This window comes from Galeopterus variegatus, unplaced genomic scaffold (genome assembly GCF_000696425.1).
Source record: "Galeopterus variegatus unplaced genomic scaffold, G_variegatus-3.0.2 Scaffold2460, whole genome shotgun sequence".
Taxonomy (NCBI): Eukaryota; Metazoa; Chordata; class Mammalia; order Dermoptera; family Cynocephalidae; genus Galeopterus; species Galeopterus variegatus.
In genome coordinates, this window is record NW_007728571.1 from 84517 (window position 1) to 104326 (window position 19810).

The 19810-nt window shown below is 33.4% G+C and overlaps 1 protein-coding gene across 1 annotated transcript; it reads right to left on the bottom strand.

Annotated features, from left to right (window-relative positions):
* Positions 1-2108: 2108 nt before the first annotated feature.
* On the bottom strand, positions 2109-7263 carry CSN3 (casein kappa). The gene is made up of 3 exons (XM_008581786.1): positions 7207-7263; positions 3745-3777; positions 2109-2567 (listed from the first exon to the last, which is right to left on the bottom strand). The coding sequence occupies exons 1-3, from the start codon at positions 7261-7263 to the stop codon at positions 2109-2111; spliced, it is 549 nt and encodes a 182-aa protein (XP_008580008.1).
* Between the last annotated feature and the right edge of the window lie 12547 nt (positions 7264-19810).

The window sequence follows — 19810 nt, forward strand, 5'->3', positions numbered from 1 at the left end:
GACTTTATCAAATTAAATATTTAAATTTGGCATATAGTGAACTGAAAATAATAGACTTCAACTAATATTTACAGAAAGACACTGTCCTTTACACTGTCTTTATGTGACATTAAACAGTTTTAATTTAGAAATCTAGATTTATGAGTTTTGAACAAATGTAACTATTGAAATAATGATTACTCCATTAAAAATATATCATATAATAATATATTTTGGGTCAATAAAATGTATGATTACATATTACATTACTTGCTTTCATTTTGTCTTTATTCATTTTCTCATTTTATTTTCTAAAATTTAATAAGCCAAATATTTATCCAGTTGATTATTTTTCTCTTAACAGACATCCTACTAAATAGCAACTAAATAACACAACTTATACATATCCCAGTCCAAGGAAATCACAGTGTGTTTTCTCACAATTAAACAACCCGTGCAGAAATAGATGGCATAGTAATTAAACACCACTATCTGACATCAAACAGGTTTGGTTTAGTTTCCATTTTGCACTTTCTACCTGTTATAATTTACATAATGTTCTTAGGCCTATTCTTTTTTTCATTCCTAAATTTGAGTTAGTAATAAAATCAGTTCCACTGGTTGCCGTAGGAATCAATTGACATAATTATGAAAGATTGTATCATTTAGTGAAGACTTGAGATATTAAAGAAAATTATGTTAAGTGATATAAGCCAGCACAGAAAGAGAAGTACCACATGTCCTCACTCATAAAAGGGAGCTAAAAAAGTTAAAAAAAAAATTAAAAAAGAAAGATACGACAATCAAAATAATTTGTTGAACTTTCAGAAGTAGAGAACAGAACTGAGGCCACCAGAGGAGAGAAAAAAGAGGTGGCGGTTAGTGAGAAATTGGTAAAGGGCCACAAAAGTGATTTTATTGTGTAATGGTAGATATAGTAAATACCCTGATTTGAGCATCACATATTGTACACAGGTGTTGATATTCAGTGCTGTACCCCACGATTATGTATAATCAGTTACGTTTCAATGAAAAGATAAATTTTTGTATATATTAATTTTATTTTGCTTCTTTAGTACATTGCATTTAATAGATTGATCAGTTTTTAAAATTCTTTCATATATGCATTCTCACTTAAGCCTTATAGCAATGAAAATTGTGAGAAAATGAAAATTCAGAGGGAATAATGACCAACCTAGATGAGAAGAAGGAAGAAGCAATCTTCTCTGGTCTAATGCTAGTCCCATCATATCACAGACCATTGTGTGGTATTTTCAGTTATAAAACATGTAGACCATCTGATGTACTGAAAATATTTGTTGCAAAGAAACTCAAAATTTTGTAATTTTCTCCCCAAATTATTTCATACTCTTTGGCCATTTTCAATGTTTTTAGTCTTTCTCTTTATTTTCTTTCCATACATTTCAAATTATTTTAATGTTCTGAAATTTTCAATGTTCTGAAAAGTATCCTTTTAATGTTTATGTGTTTTTCAAGTTAAGCATTATAATTTTTCTATGGGTTCATATTAGAACAGGAGCAATTTGGGAGGCCTGATTTCATGGATCTTTTCAGAATGATGTCTGAAATAAAAGAATGCATGGGAAAATATGTTATCTCCTTCCACTCTGTTCATACCAAATTATAGTGCAAGAGTATTGTTACAAAATTAAAACTTATTTAAATTTATATTCTGTATTACTAATATATCTAGGAAAACTCATTTTTTAGATAAGAAAAATCATGCAAGTGTATTTTACATAGTATTTTACTCTGTTGTCGTAGTTTGTGTGTAAATAGGGATGGAATAAAACTAATAGATTCTAAGAGTGTTCCAATTGTCAGAAAAAAAAGTTTGGTAATAGAGCTGCTAATTTTCATTATTTTGTAAAATAAGATTATTCTTCATTTCTTGTTGGAATGCAATCTAGTATATCAACACTGTGGTTAAAATTAAAATTATAATCAGATTATTTTTTTCTGCTCCCTTAAGACACTTAACTTATTCATTTGTAGTATTTTAGACTTTATGTTCATATTTGATAAATCCATGCTTCTTGTCTAGATTATTCATTTTTATATTTTGTTCATTTACCTGTGTTGTCTTCTTTGATATTTCCTTAGTGTTTTTACACCACAGGTGAAATAGCTGGAACTGAGGCGGTTTCAGGGATGCTTTCGATGATGAATTCTGAGGAAGCTTCTGCAGTGACTACAGTGTTCAGCACTGGTTCAATGGCAGGAATTGGTGTAGGCTCCACAGGAGCAATGGTATTGATGGCAGGGGTGGTTGTTTTATGCTGAATTTTCTTTGGGAGAACAGCAATAAATGATGGATGTAGGTATGGGTGACGTACCATGGTGGCCTGCTGGATATTTGGCAGGACTTGCCGATGAGGAACTTGGGTTTGTGGCTTAATTACAACTGGTTTTGCATAATACGGGTGAGGGATATATAGGTTATTAATTGGTACAGCTGGATTAGGTTGGTAGTAGTTGGGATTATAATGAGGGTAGCTATTCAGATAATGAATTGGGACATATGAGACTGTTTTCTGATCAGACAATCTTTCATCATTCTCATGGCACTGCAAAAAGAATAAATTATACAGAATGATATTATTATAAACAGGAATGTACAGATATGTTCAATCAGCATTTTTCAAAAAAATATTGTATTTGACATTGAGTAAGTGCAGTATTGGAAGTAGGGAAACCAGGAAATATATTATTTAAAAAGATATAAGTTTATATATTTTCCTTCCACTTCATAATTTTCAATATTATAAAATACTATTTTCAATAATGTAAAAGTAATATTTGTTCCAAACAAATTAGGTGAAGTAATCCATAACGTAAACCACATTGCCTAGAACTTGGTATGTATTGAAAGTGCGTAGTGTTGGATTGTAAGTACAACACCTAGAAAAATCTCATAGAGAACGTTGACATATTATACAAAAGCACACCATGCATGCACACATTCATACACACAGGTATACATTTATGTTCTCATCATATATTTGTAATTGTTCATAAATTTTATTATCTAGAGATTAGCGCAAGAGAACATGTGTTTTTTAAAACTAATTATAACACAATAGTAAAATAATGTAATATGGGGGGAATCTAGATTTGGACTTTGGATTTTCTTCAATTTATTTTTTTCCACAAAAGGTCCCGTAGGGAATTTTCAATTTTCATTTGCCTCTGTTCTATCAATTATGTGCAATCATGCAAGTTTGTCAGTAGACCTTTCTATATGAAAAGAAATAAATCTACAAAATTATATTGCAAAGCAGGCATTTCTCATAAAAAGAGACATATTTAAATGTAATCATTTAAGGAAACAAAAAAGGGAAGTAAATACAAATATACAAGAAGTGTTAAAGGATGGGTCAGATGGGGATCTTTCCCCAAGTCTTAAAAAGTGAACAGTAGAAATATGAAGCTTTATTTTTGTTTTTACTTTCCCTCCAATATTATATACTGAGAATGTTTTCTCATGTTGCTAAAATATACATGAAAACTAGAGATACATGACTTGGGCTATATAATAAAACTAAGACTTTCATGTGAACATTGAGGTCGATTTGTATCATCTGTTGCTGAAATAATTTTTTTTCGAAGATCATTAGATTATCTTATGAAGATAAAAATGTTTGTTTACTTTTTAGACAGAAGGTATTTTCATATGATTGACCTTTGCAGAATGTTATATTTTGAAGTTCATGTCTCTAACAAAAATAATTGAAATAAACTTACTGCTGGTTGTTCCTGGTTTTGTACATCTGCAGCCTGGGGAGTTCCAGAAAAAGAAATAATGATCAGAGAAATGCAAATCCAAAAAACATTGAGATATCATCTCACTCCAGTTAGACTGGCCATTATTAAACAGACCAAGAACAACAAATGCTGGTGAGGATATGGGGAAAGGGAACACTTCTACACTGTTGCTGGTACTATAAATCAGGACAGTTATTATGGAAAACAGTGTGGAGGTTCTTCAAACAACTACAGATAGCTCTACCATGTGATCCAGCAATCCCACTACTGGACATATATCCAAAGGAATGGAAATCATCATGTTGAAGAGATACCTGCATACCCATGTTCACTGCTGCTGTATTTACAATAGCCAAAGTATGAAACCAATGTAAGTGTCCACCAACTGGATAAGGAAAATGTGGTATATATAAACAATGGAATACTATTTAGCCATAAAAAAGAAGGAAATTCTGCCATTTGCAGCAACATGGATGAGTCTGGAGAAAATTTTGTTAAGTGAAATAAGCCGGACAAGGAAAGAGAAATACTGCATGATCTCACTTGTAATTGGTTGCCAAGAAAGAAAGAAAGAAAGAAAGAAAGGGAAAAAGAAAGAAAGAAAGAAAAAGACCAAAACAATATGTTGAACTTTCAGAAGGGAAAAACAAACCTAAAGTTGCTAGAAATGGGGGTGGGGTGGGGGATGGGGAAGGTTAGGGAGGGATAGGTTGGGTAAAGGGCATAAAGAAAAAAAAAAATTGGTAATAAGAATATGCTTATAATAAATAATTAAAAAACACATTAATACTAAAAAGAAATGAGATAATGATAAATAAGAAATAAAAATAGCAAGGCAAAGTCTGTGGTTTTTTGTTGTTTGGTTGTTAAAAAAGTGTCTTTCATATTAAAGAAAACATGTTTTCTTAGTTTTCATTTTAATATTATAAAGCATTTGCCATGATTATTTAATCTATAAAGCCTGTGAGTCTCTCAAGAAGCAATAGTAATATACTGATTGAGATTGTAATAATGAAATTCATGTTTAAATTGTGTTTAAAAATCACCACTTAAGAAGAAAAATTCACTGTTGAAAATAATCTGATCGTCTGACCCGTGTGCCAACAAATACATGCATTTACTTAAATAAAAAATATGAATAACCTTTATTCAGTTTGTACTAAATTACATTGTTAAAAATCAGAGGGACATTGAGCATATTTTTCTTTCTCTACTCTCATACTAAGATGATTTATGAAGTTTACTTAGATTTAAAACATTGTCTCTTGCATAATCTTAGTATATAAATATATAAATAACAGTGTTTTTAATTACCTTTCATTTGCTTTTATAGTACTTTTCTTAATTCTGCGTTGCAGCATGCATAGGGAATTAAGAATGAGAAAACAATTTTCATAGGGATATGTATGAGAAGCTTTAAAACCTCACGAAGGTTTTATGAACTTTTGAGATGAGGTGATATTAAATTTTTTAAAGCTGACGGTCCCAGTTTAGGACATTTCACACATATCCCTTGGGTATAAAATGAGTCTAGAAACCTTTTGAAAGGCATAGGTATAGAAAATCAGAAATTTAATAAAGTAATAGAATTTAAGATATGTTGAAACAAAGATTTGTTTTCTCTAACTGTATTAAATTGTTAGTTTAAAATTTAAAAAGTAATATGAATATTATAGAAGCTTTACCTATTCTAAAAAATGCTGATAATCTAGACATTTTAATATAATAACCTACGTAATGTATTTCTGGTATATGTCTGTGTAAAAAGTATCCTGCATTTTTCAAGAAACATAATTTTTCAGTTTATTTCATACTTTTCATACTTATATCTTTATGGTTGAAAATACATGATCAATGTTTGTGACATGAAGTGTTTATTTTTTATTGCTATTTATTTAGGATAAATAGTTAATTATAAACAGAGAGATGAATAACATCTGTATACCAATGGCTTTTTAAATAGTTTTCATTTATTCCTTAAGACAGTTTTTCAAAAATGTTATTTTTGGGGGCCAAAAATTCCTTGATAGGGATTATCACATTGTTGTATAGAAAACTTGTGCCAACTTCTAATGCTACCAATAGGCTATGAGTTTGTGCAGTTTATCACATAATTGCTAGTAATAAATATTATCTTAACTATTTTCATTTGGAGAGAAGGAATAAATTAGCACATAAAAGATAGTATCACATTTCTGTTTTATTTGTGTAATTTTGACTACTCATAATGTTGAATGGTAAAACCTATAAACTTTAATTTTTTCTTTTGAATTTTTTGTTCATGTTCCTGGGGCTTGAAGCCTTTGCGAAAATGGGAAGGACTCTTTGGGGGAGAAAACAGACTCAAGCAGCTCAAGTAGCTGTACAGCAGGCAGCTGTGGATCATTTTATGATTTATACTTTAACCCTCATCACTCAAAGAGAAAACTCAAGTTCTAATGTGCAGGTAGCCACGATAAAATGTAATATCAAAGAATAAATGACAGAAAAGAAATGTGAAAGTCATACTATTCAAATATTTAAAAAGTAATTTTGATTCTAAAAATTTACAAAATAGAATTATTTAATAGATATTAACTTTAAAACAAGTCTAAACTTAATAATAAATAAATCATGAAACAAGGACTAGTGCTCTCAAAAATTTTACAATTTAAGAGGAGGACACATTATGACTGTCTCCTTGTTCTTGCTATTGGCTAACACAGTGCCAGGAATGCCAGGACAAAAATGAAAATAAAGCAAAACAACAAAGAAAACAAGGGAAAAAAAACTAAAAGAGAAAACAAAAAACGAAACACCACAGAAGCTTTTTCTTGCTCCAATAGCCTTAAAACATACTATGCAATTCAAGACAATGGTTGAAAGCCATGCTATGGATTCCTGGAAGGAGTCAGTTAGTTCACAAAATGCGGAAGAATATAACAAAAGATAATGATTTCCATGTTGAAGGCCTTTGTCAAGGTCTTTGAAACTCGTGGAAAAGTTTCATCAAGCTCCTGATCTTTTAAGGATTTAGTCCCTAAAGAGATTGGAGTCTGGTGAGATAGGAATGTAATTTAAAAATTTCTAATTCTGGACCATAATTTCTTTATATATTCTGTATGAAATATCTTTAGAGCATTTTATAATTTTAAGATATTTTCAGTGTTGTTTTTCCTTCCAGGATGTATATTCTCTAAAGTATAAAATTTTAAAGATTTTTTATACATGATAACTGTGATTTCTTAATTCATGGGAACTAAATGAATATCCAGAAGAACATGACCTTAATTTTATAATAGAAGTAAATATAAACATACATTTATTTTAAGGTAAGATAGCTAGTATGCAGCTATTTTGTTCTATGAAGTATAACTGTATTTAGTAATTTGCATAGTTAGAGGCCTTAAGTAAAATTCTCTTAAAGTTTTAATATAAATTGGTTAAATGAAATTAACTCACCAGAAAAGGCAGGGTTAATGCCAGGATATTCACAATCAGAAGGAAACTCTTCATCATTCCACCTAAAAATAAATTTAAAAAAACATAAAAGGATTTGTTACTAACAATTTAGGAATAATTTGAATACAATATTGGCTTTGCTCTAAGGAAAAAAAAAAGCCAGTTATATGGGTAGATTTAGCCAATGTGGAAAATCTGTTTTATCAAAAGTTATTAGAAAAATCAAACTTGGAATAACATTTTTTGAATTCAATTTTTGATGAAATGAATGAAAGTATCATTACAAGTTTAATCATCCATTCATTTAATATATACCAAGAACCTACTAAGAATGAGGTACTCAGCCAAATGTTGAGATTACCAAGGTGAATCTGATAAAGGCCTTGCCAACAAGTAACATTGATTTTAGGAAGAATTGCACTATACACAAATCACTGTAAGGCTAAAGAATATGGGAAAAGCCACAAAAGTGGTTTTCTATGGATAGAAAGTTTTAGTTAAGAGAATCTGCAAAGTCTTTGTGTAGGAGATGACATGTACATGGAAATTTCCTATGCAACGTTTAACAGGGGGGGAAACATTTCAAGCAGAGGAAAAAGTCTTGAGACATCCATGAACACTTTGATTGGAGTGTTGTATGAGAATGGAAAGATAAAGTTGCAAAGAAAGTTTAGAGCAGAAAAAGTAGAGACCTTAAATGCCAGGTTAAAGAGTTAGGCATGGCTTTGTAAACAGAAAACAAGTGTTATCTGAGTGTGTTCTTGGACTAAAGATTGATGTGACTACACATTTCTTTGGAGGACTGAGTCCTAGCTGAGGGATCAAGTCATTTCCCTTCCCTGGGCCGTACATTTTTTTTACCTGTAAGATGACTTGAGTGATTTCTAAAATTTTGTGATCCCATGATCAATCTAACAGACATGTATAGATTGGAATGGGGAGTGGAGCATTATGAAACCTCATTCTTCATAACCTATTTCTCCAGGAATCATAAGTGATGTGATTAACTTGATTGTTTTAGTAAGTATAGAGATGACAATTACAGTGGCTTTGACTAAAATATTAAAAAAAAAGCTTGTTTTTCTAAAGTAGTATATGGTGTCACACTTACTTATTTGATTTTTAATAAATTGTCTTTTTAGGCAATAAAAATATATGCCAATTCAAACTTTTAATATTTAAGTGCATATTGAATTTCTGAAGCAAATACTGAGTACATCTTGTTGCAGATATAGTTATTGCCATGCTTGTAGAAACTTGAGTCTCTACAGACTGAGCTTTACAAAAGAGAGTCACAGAATTAAAGCCACATGTAGGGAAAGGAAAGAACATCAGGCTGTACTTTTCTCTGATTCTCAAGTATTAGTGTTAGGAAGGCTGTCTGATAAACTGACTTCAGAACCACCTATAAGATATCATTGAATGGAAAAGAATGTGGAATCAAATGTGAATAACCTAAGCAAACTCATGTTTCCTTGAGTGGAATGGAATTCCTCATTAATTTGTCATTTGCCAGTTATCTTTTAAGACTACAAACTGAAAAATAATCTTTCTATGGTGAATCACAGGTTGCTTTTCAATTCACACAAAATGATATAACACACACAAAAGAAAACATTCTATAAAGTGATAACAATTCCTCCCCTTTTAGCATGAACAGAAATCACAGAGATAAGACCGTATTTAACATATCAGCTACTTAAACCAATAAGTACTTGAATCTACTCTCATCACTTGATAAGAAATAATTTGTGAAATGGTAGAACTATTCAGCTCTCATGAGTATATGAAAACTATGTTTTAAAACAGTTTTGTTATAACAAATAAAATTACGACTTTTAGGTAGAAATAAAATTTGAAAGTAATTGAGGAAACAATCTGGTCATTATTACAGATCCAACTTCCTGAGAACTTTCTGTATTTGTCTGTAGGAATAGGTTCATTGTCTTAAACAGCTTCTTATTTAGCATTCATGATGTCTTCTATAATTTAGCCAGTCCCAAACCTTGACTTTAACCCAAAGTTGTAAAGTTAAAAATAAATTTGATCATAACACCATCCAGAATCAGAAGTTTGGTTTAAGTTAGAAATTAAAATCAAAGAGATGCTAGGATGTATTCAAACTTAACAATAAAGGCTGAAAGGAAGAAAACGTGATTTTAAAATAGCTGTGGTGATGTTTCAACTACTTTGAAAAGGAGTCACTCTCCTGGGCATTTTAGTAGCATTACCTTTCCTTGGGTGCGTCAGGTGGTGCTTGGCAGTAGATCGAGTTGGCCGCTCAGCTGTAGAGAAGACCCAAGACAAATAACTGAAGACTAATTAAAGGGTATTAGTACCTTCAGTCACGCTATTTTATTTCCCTCCTACTTTTTGCCCAATAAGATAATGACAAAAAGGAGAGATTTAATGACAACAGAGTCATCTTTGGGTCAATCTTAGTTCAGAGGGGGAAATAGAGTTGTCATTCACAAAGTTTGGAAAAAGGCTATTCATATCTTTTTGAAGAATAAATCTTTGTAAAGAAAAACAAGAATTTTAAAAATATTAATTGCATTCTCAATCAACTCTTCCTACCTATTTGAATTTCAAGCTATTGTTAAAATGAAAAATAGCTTGCTACAATACTTTCATATTTTAAATGTTTCTTTTTAGTTTTAGGACCTGGACTTCAATTGACCTCACATTCAAATAGGCTGTGGTTGGTCTTCTTCCTTCCAGAATTACAACTACTGATTTTAAAAATTAGGAAACTGACCATCTCTTACATAACCAAGAACAACTTCTTACAGGTTAAATCCATGTATGAAACATTTTAATCAGTATAAAGTGGACAGCAATTTGCATTTGAGCTGCAGTATATACTCTTCAGTATGCTCACGGTGTAAGCATCGAATACATACTTATTGATTGATTAACCTCTTGTGAATAAACTTTTTAGATTTTTAAATTTCAATAATATAGGTGAGCCATTTTGGATGTACAATATTAAATTATTGATTTAGGTATAATTGTTGTGTTTCACGGACAGGTCATTCTGAATTAGAGCTTAGGTCATAAAGTCACCCCAAATGGTAGATATTTTACTAATATATAGCTAAACAAGTAATTTTCCAAGATAATTCAGAAAAGAATATTTTCTTTTACTTGCATTTTTCTGGGAATGATGTTAATTGTGACTCGACTTTAGCCATGAAGGCCTGGCCTAACTGAGGTATTTACAAGAATCATTGTAAGACTGCCAGAATAAAAACAAGAAATAATATCAGCATTGTTGTTATTTCTGCATTCCTGTCTGTTTCTTGGAAGTATTTTATGTGTTAGGAAGTAAGAACTATGTTCTGAATCCTAGAATACTTATTAAGCTTGGACAGAGTAAGCTGAGATTTTCTATTTCTCAGAATACTTGGTTTCTACTTTTTTAGGAGAGATGGCAGAGTTTCAAAACTGCTAAAACAAGTTCCTAAAGAAAAAAGACCAGCTATTCGACTTGAACTGTTCAGTCACACTGTTTTCTTTGGTGACCAGGATTAAGTGATAGTTGGAAGATTGTGGTCTGGTCAGTCCCCAAATTACGAAGATGTTCTATTTCGTATGGTAATTTCTCAGCCATTGATTTTGTCTTTTTTTTTTTTTTCCGTGTCCGGCAACGGATCGCAACCCTCAGTGTTGCCCCCGTACCGGACCAGGGACCGGCAACGGGATTGCAACCCTCGGTGTTGCTCCCGCGCCTCGCTCAGCCAGTGAGCGGGAGCTGGTCTGAATGTGGGATCCGAACCCTCGGGCGGGAGTGCCGCTGCGCTTCCCAAGCGGCGCACTATCCAGTGCGCCACCGGGCCGGCCCTCAGCCATTGATTTTGAACTATAGGAATGATATTGACTTCCAGCTGAGTGTTTAATTATTTAATTCACAAATATCAGACCCAGAACACTTTTAAAAACATCAGTTTAGCAAGAAAATATATTTCAAGAACTCCTAAGAATGCTAAGAATCCTTCCCCCCACGAAGAGAAAAACATTTCTACAGTAGGATAGGATCACCCATCCACTTAACACTAATCTGGCTCTTGTGGGGGCTTTGAGAAACTGGACATTATTTTTGAACACATACATTTTTCCAGGTACTGTTTCAGGCATGAGTGATAAGTTAGTAAACAAAGCAGGCAGACATCCCTGTCCTTATAGAGCTCATAGTCTAACATTTACTTGAATGCTAGTGACATTGGACATTCCCTACATACACTAATCTAAGGCAATTTAATGGAGCTAAAGAGTTGTGAGTGAATGTAGTAGATGAACTGGGTGAACATTATAATGGAGCTGTCCAAATGCTCTAGTGTTTTCCAAAGAAAAACAAAAGAAGGATCAGAACTCCCAGGCTCTGAAATCTCCCAGGAAGCTGGGATGGTGCTGAATAAGGCCCCAAAGCTTGAAGAGCTTCAATGTGGAATTAATTCACCTGCCTTGATCTAGTCACATATTCATCTTAGGGGCCTGGACTGCTCCTGAAACATCCCTGGGTTATAAGAAAAGAACCAGCATGACTTCTCAGTCAAGCTACAGCTTCCTTTTGCTTAGGTCCTGATAATTAGTATACTTGTATATTCATGTAACCGTTCACATAGTAGGACTGGGTAAGAGGCTACTGTGCGTAAGTTCACATTTAAAGCATTGTAAAAAATTTTTTGAAATAAGTGAAATGATGATGAACTCATTTGCACTCTTTTACTGGTAACAACTTCTTGTTATTCCGTTAGTGTTTCTTATATCTGATATGTGTTTTATCTTTATTTTTTCTTCCTTTGATGGTATTCACATGCATGTAGTTTCATTTTGTCTGTTTCAATTTATTTCTCAGCTACTTTATTAATTAAGGCTGATTATTGTGTTCTTGAAGTGCAATAATGTTTGTGACAGTAGTTACAATGTGAATAACTAACATAGCTTTCTATATGACTAAGACATCAGAAAATTGATATTTTAGTGTAGAGATTTGTATGCTTCAGGAATCTTTGTTATATATGAAAACCATGAAACAAAGTAACATAAAATGCTCTTTAAAAATGGTCAGCACTGTACTAAAATGGAATATAAAAATTTTCCTTTCTTTTAGTCAATTCAGTTAAATAAACAATATACATACACACAGTTTTTATTATAAACAAGATATTTTTGTAATACAATAGACAGCCACAAATCCGTGCTTGCTGAGGACATCTAAGGAGATAATGTTTTCTCTTGAACACTTACAGAGAGGCTGTTTTGAGAATGTGAGGAGACATTTGATGTCATCTTGAGTCAACAGAGAGTGTCATTATGACTTCAGCATTAATGGACACATAAATTCATGCTTTAGTGATTTTTAGGGTCCAGGACTTCTGAGGCCATTATAAGGACACATAATAAAAAATTCAAGGCATAATCATGAAAATTTTTGATTTATATAAAGTATTATTTCTCACATATGGTCCTGAGACCTTCTGTAACTCTGTTCTATATTTATTTCAATAGACCTTTCATTCCTTACACAATATTCAAAATAGGCAGCCAGGTCAACAATGATCTTCATGTAGCCAAATCCAATGCTAAATTTAGATCTTAGTAGATCTTTTAGTAACTTTTGCCATGATGATCAGTCTTTCTGACTTGTAATGATTTCTTCCTTGGTTCTTCTCTCAAATCACTGGCTGCTCTTAATTTCTCTTTTGGTTCCTCCTATTTTCCTCAAACTCTAAATTTTGGAGAACTTTCAAGGAGTCTTCCTGAGTCCACCACCTCTGTACCATTTCCCCTCCTCTGTCTTTAGTGTTATTCTAGTTGACTACTCTGTTCCTGTAGCTGTAAATACAACATGCTGTTGACTTCATTGAATACAAGAATGCAGGTATGCACCAGCTATTTTAACATCTCCATTCTCATGTGAAATAGATATCCCAAAATTATTATGAACAAAACAGAATATTTCATCTCCAAACACATCCTGTTTCTCATCTAGTTCTCCACTAGTCTCTTTCTCCTTTAGCAAATAGTACTACGATACTCCAGTGACTCATGGGAAAGTCCTACAGGTCACTTTTTGTCTTCTCCCACCAATAACCCTTTAGAATAATTCTAAGCCCTGTCTTAGCAATATACCTTGAATCTGCCTCCACTTCTAATCCTATCTTTTCCACCCTAGTCCCAACCACTGCATCTCACTTCTTGACCATCCCAATAGTTCCCTTTTTGGTCTTTCTACTTTCACTCTTACCACCTCAAAATCATTCTTCACACAGTTATTAAAATGTTCTTTTTTGAACATGTATCTGGTATAATTATTCCCCTGCTCAAAATTTTTCAATGACTTCCTATGGCACTTAGAATACATTCCAAACTCCTTACCAGGGCCTAAAAGTTTCTGTATAATTTGATCTCTTTCTAACCCCTTTACCTTATTTTCTACCACTTTTGGTCAGTATGTCCCAGCTCTGATGACCTTCTTACTGTTATTAGAATGTGCCAAACTCTTTCCTGAATTGGGAACTTTCTTGACTTGTATTCATGGTCCCTGGAATGTTCTTATCCCAATTCTTCTCATTAATGTCTCCTTTTTATTATTCAGGTTTCAGCTCAAGTGTCTTCTTTTCGGAGGTTTCCTTGGTACCCTTTCTAAATAGTCAGTTCCTCTCTTTCATCACTCTATTATTTTACCTTTTATTTCCTTCATAACATATCACAATGTGAAGTTTTATTTTTACTTATATATGAGTGTACTTCAAAAAGTTCATGGAAAAACAGAATTAAAACATAATATTCATCTTTCATGAACTTTTCAAAGTACTCTCATATGTTCATTTACTATTCCCTGCCTTTTTCAACTAGAAAAACTCCCCAGTCTGTGAACCCATGTCTGACACATATTAGACACTCAAACATATGTTAAGCAAATGATTAATTATTTGGACTGCTTGTTTAAGTTGTGAATTTCTTCCTGCCCCCACACTACTGAATCAGAATTTTCAGGGGAGGAGTGTCCCTGGAAATTTTGATAGTTAATAACCGCCTAAATAATTTTTTATGCAATTGAAAGTTTAGAAATCACTGTTTTCTTCTGGATGAGGTCAGAACCTGGTCAAGAAGAACTTCTAAAGTGTGTAGTCATACATAACACGGGAGCCCCAATCTGCAAGGGAGATCTGCCTATTCCAAAGAACTCACCCAGTTGCCTAAGGGGTAGAGACAATGGTTTATTAGACTTATGAGAGTCACTGACAGCAGCCGGTCAGTCAGAAGATCCATGCCACCACTGGGTACATACAACAGTTACATAGTGAACAGATCAGTGTAGGGGTGTAAGTAACTTTCAGGCTTAAGTGCATACCCTCATGCAGCTCTCATAACTCAGAGCACACAGGAAATCTGGCTGAGTAGATAACTTAATCTACTTGCTAGTCTCATGGCGCCAGAATGCTTGTTCATTTACTTAGGGTCCCTGCTTCTTGGGCCCTCTGTTTGTCTTAAAGGGGAAGTGTCTTTCCTTGGATAACTACCTTGGCCAGGGGTAGTCCCCTGAGGGGGAGAGGGAACCCTGGTATATATGGGGAGAGGGGAATAGGGCTATGTCCAGCATTTACCCTACAGCATATTATCTGTTTCCTTTGGAATTCTAATTTACTTCACAAAAGAGCTGGTATATGTGGATAAGAGATGGATTTCTCTGGGAATGATTTTTCTGTGAGAGCATTAGAACTGGCCTCCTTCTGACTTTTGGGGAATATGGACTCTAGCTGGACTCTCCTTTAGAGTGTCTGCAGCTGAAATTCAATGTGGCTCTCCGCTCTTATTTCATTCCTGTACTAAAGTTTTGGCTACTCGAGGGAAACTGGAAACTTTCTTAAGCTATTGGAGGGAGGGACACCTGTTGTCAATGCCTTGTGTTTCACCTTGTTCTATTCTTGTCACCTACCTTCAGCTACTTTGATTTGACCTAGCATGTTTGGCCAGAAGTTTCATCTCAGCCTGGGTGTTATTGAATTCACATAGAATTCTGGAGAAACATTATTTCTTGGATATATTACCTGGTTTACACAAGAAAATAACCCATCAGGTGACATTTGCTCTTGATATCTGCATGAAAAATTAACAGAGATATTATTTACCAAACAGGAATATTATTAAAATATTTATTATTTTTTCTTTTGCTTCTCGGGTCTGAGATTATTCCTAAGATTATGAAAACTTTATGTATTCCTTAGAAATATGATATAAAATATTTTATTTCTATCTTTTGCTCTTTTTCACTTTGCCTAATGAAGCTAAATGTCATTTAAAATACCAGTTTGAGTACAGATTTTTTCTATTGAGTGAATATCTATTAAGCATGTAATTTTTGCTTGTCTACCAGTCAATAACCTATTTATCCATTAAGATTCAGCTCAAAATCACCTGTGGGACTTTTCCTAATTTGTACAGGCAGATCTGGTTTCCCTCCTGCTTAAGAAACAAAACAAAACAAAACAAACCCCCCCAAAATTCTCAGAATATTTTATTGGAGTACTTATTATACTTGTTGAAATTGTATACATGTTTACCACCTCTTACTATACTGTTAAGATCATTAAGGGTGAAAAAAAATTTTTGGATTTTCATCTAAATCTCAAGGATTCAGCACAATGGTTGACACAAAATAAGTATCAAGTTTTTTGATGAATGAATGAAAAAAAAAGATTAGATGGGGGACATGTGGGTAATAGTACTGAGTAGTTTTCTACTCAGGAAACTAACAGAATAGTGGAGTTTGAATTTAGCTGACAGTTTTTCTTTTTCATGAAAGCCTCTTTCAGTGATTATACATAAACACTACATGACTGTGATACCTACTGTTTCTATAGCTGATTGCATTTTAAAATAGCATAGTGTGTTTAGTTTGGGAAACTTAGTTTGGCAAAATTGTTGTTTTAACTGACATTTTCCAGAATGTTATCATATGCATTTATATTGCAACTTCCAAGAGATATACAAGGGTACTTCAAAAAGTTCATGGAAAGATTCGTATTATCTTTTCATTTTATTTTTCCATGAACTTTTTGAATTACCCTAGTATTTTGAGAGCAAACATTTATTTGGTTAACTATCAGTGCTTCAATACACATACTTTGAGAAACAGTGCTTCATTAGACCCTACACCCATAAGCCAACCATAGATTACAAAAGAAAAAGGAGGTATGACTAACAAAATTATTGGGAAAATATCCCACCAATACAATAATCAAAGATGTCAGGGATAGTAATAATGTTGCCCATATTCACTGGAGGAATAGGTGATTAATTTTAACAGACTGTATTTGCTTAACAAAACTAATAGTTAAAAGGAAATGACAGAGTCTTGTTTTTTTTTTTCCTTTTGAGAAAGTTACAATGACATTATATGAGATGGATAAAATAAAAGTTCTAATCTGAGAGTTAAGGACATATATCAAAGCCCAAAAAACAACAAAACAAAACAGAAAAAAGAAGGATAATGGCAAATAGCTTGTAGAGCTGGCCTTCCCAAATGCAGAGGCAACCAACGTTTGTCTTCGGTATGTCTTCAGGGCTCTAAGTGCCTATGGTCTCGTTGCCCCTCTGTCGGTCGCACTTTCCATGACTGCCTTTCCCCAGTCATAGAGTGGCCTCAATCTGTCAGCTGTAAGGTTGGGAAATAATCCCTCTAAAATTAATTTAAAAAATTATATTGAGGACTTTTTGGTCCTCTTGCTGTCCCTCCCACAGTTTTAACTGGGATCACTGACTTTAATACTAAGGAATGAATATTTAATATTTGAGGAACTTGTAATCCCTGGAAATAACCAAGGCAGATGGCAGTTTTCCTGCTCAATTCATGCCAAATAAGGCTGGCCTTGATTTGTATCCAGTTTATAGATGGATGCTGGCAGAATTTCCATCATTGATGCTAAGCGTCTCAGCTAAGAACAATTTAAACTTGTGGTGGAGAAATGTAATCTTTGTTCAAAGAGAACTTTTCTAATTTCCTGATAATGAACTTGTGGAGACAAAGGCAGCCATTGTGACACAGTAAAAGGCTTATTGTGCAAGTAGAATCTTGTTGGATGACTTTTGTCATAAACTGATGGGCAGTGTTTTTATTGCCACCTTTTCCTTCTTCAGGGATTTGCTGCACGAAAGCTCAGTCATACAATTTGTGGGAACTGATGATCAGGACAAATTGTTCCTCTAAAAAGCTCACAAAATTGTGCTATGTGTACTTACTTTATATGGAAGAGAATAAATAAAACTAAAAGCCTCTGAGCTTGGTTTTCCTATAGCTGACAAAAATGTTAAAACCTTTAAGACATATGCATATAATTTTTATGATGCTTGCATTGTATTGAGACAAAAAATTTTGTTCACGACTTGGCATTTTATGTGCCCTACAATTTCTATAGCAAAGTATGGGTAGGTGTAAAGTTACTCAGTTTGTTATTCTAATGTAATTGAGTAGGAGAAAACTGCTAATGTTCGAATATTGATTTTAGAAAGGTTTTTTTGTTTGTTTGTTTTTGTTTTGCTTACTAGAAGGAATCTTGCTCACTTATATGTTGATGTAGATCAGAGAGACAAAAAAGCTCTTTTATTGAAAATTAGGAATTTGAAAGTTTTATTAATATATTCCATTCAATGTATCTTCAACACTACTAAGTACTGGAGAATAGTTATATTTTTGTGATAATCCAGGATTTTACATTCCCTTTAAGAAGGATGCAAAAATGTGAATAAATTATTCTACTAGAAGTTAAAGTGTAATAAGATTCATACAAAGTGGAAATAAAAGGCTGTGGGGGGTGATGGTTCAAAGTGGAGAGTGATTAATTCTATTTAGAGAGACAGGAGAAAGTTTTTCATGAATGTCATAACATTTGATTTGAACCTTGACAGATAAAGTGGATTTTAACAGTGGTCAGAGGAGTGGACGTTTCATGAAGAGTAAGCCCCATATGCAAAGGCACAGCACGTGGAAGTGAAGGCCAGTTAAAGGGAATGGCAGTGTCCTGGTGGGTCTGAGTTTAGCATGTAAGGGAGGCTGCGGTGGTGGCAGAGGGATTTGAAAAATAGTTTGAGATTCACAGATGGGCGTCCTTGAATGCCGTGTGGAGGAAAGTGGATTTTACATTGTCTGTCAGAAATACAATTCAACTTATGTTTTAAAAGATAACTCAGGTAGCAGTGTGGCAGCTAGATTAGCAGAGGAGATGGGTGGCAGTTATCCCTATTAGCAGGGATTTGATTTTTTCTCTGAAGTAAAGTGAAAAGAAATAGACTTAACTAGTCTTCAAAATTGCCATCTGGGAGTCCTGGACTCAGAATTTATTTTAGTAGATATACTGCTGACACAAAGGCATAGGAGTTGGATAGGCCTGGTTTTGCATTTCTGCTCTGCCATGTACTAGGTCTATGACTGAGTAGGTTCATAGGACTTTCATGATCTTCAATTTCCTCGTGTGTGAAATGCAATTACTTTACAGAAATTATGTGAAGATTTGGTGATATAATGATTTGAGAAGTCCTTCGTAGCCTTCAAGCATGATATATATAATTTCTGTTTTAAAAATCTCACCCATTATCAGTTTCTTGAAGTTACAGATAGTACTTGTTTGTTTTTGGTATATGTTACCAACACAACAAGCTTAATACTTTACTGTATATAGAGTACAGACTTAATTATTCAAATATCTTTTGAACTGAATAAACCTCAGGCTCATGTCAATACAACGTATGCAACTATACAATACAAGCTGCTGAACAGACTTTCATTCATGATAATTCAAGAGCTGGATGATTTTGGCCACCTCCACTCCCCATGCTCTCCCTAGGATGTGTAGTGATCAAGTGTACATTAAAATCTATTAAATTTTATTTTTCTTCCCTATTGGTAATGCACATTTAGAAATTAGGAAACCAAGATCTTCCCTTTTATGTTTACTGAAGAAGACCACCAAAGATATTGACTAGAGAATAATATATGCTACTTCAATTACATTTATTTTTCTTTTATTAACAGGAATATTGATTCTTCAAGGAAGTGGCTCACATCAATTTTACAGTGACCTGAAATAAATGACAAGCATATGATTATTAATCCCAATGGGTCATTTTCTTGGGAATTTTTAAGTTTCTTGCATTTAATTATTAATAGTGGCTTAAAAGTGTATCTAGTTCAAGGACTAAGAAACTTTCTGGTCACAAAGACTGAGTAGGTGCAATAAAGAAGGCAGAGGCCTTTAGTAGTAGGTATTAGCTAACAGTTTTTTGTTTCCTAGAACAGTCCTCTGGGTCCTAATTTAATCTTCAGTATAGTCTACACTTCCTCAATTCATCCAGTAATTGACAGACCATTCACTTTATTTTTGATATGATGAGATGATAGGGTCCTCTGTGATAGGTGGAACACTCAGCCTTTCAGATTTTATTATAATGTGACACCCAGAAGCTAGGTTTGGGGTTTTAGTATTGGAAAAATTACATGATTTCCTAAGGAATAGGCTGATGTCTAATTTAGACCCTAGGTTCACAAGTTCATCTAATATGACCTCTACTTTTGTTAAACCTTTGCCTTACTCATATTTAG

What these genes read in the sequence shown, in the direction of transcription:
- CSN3 (XM_008581786.1), bottom strand. Translation starts at nt 7,263, where the DNA reads ATGATGAAGAGTTTCCTTCTGATTGTGAATATCCTGGCATTAACCCTG. An exon ending in CATTAACCCTGCCTTTTCTG is followed by an intron (nt 3,778 to 7,206) that starts GTGAGTTAATTT and finishes GGAACTCCCCAG; the next exon opens with GCTGCAGATGTACAAAACCA. An exon ending in AAAACCAGGAACAACCAGCA is followed by an intron (nt 2,568 to 3,744) that starts GTAAGTTTATTT and finishes TTCTTTTTGCAG; the next exon opens with TGCCATGAGAATGATGAAAG.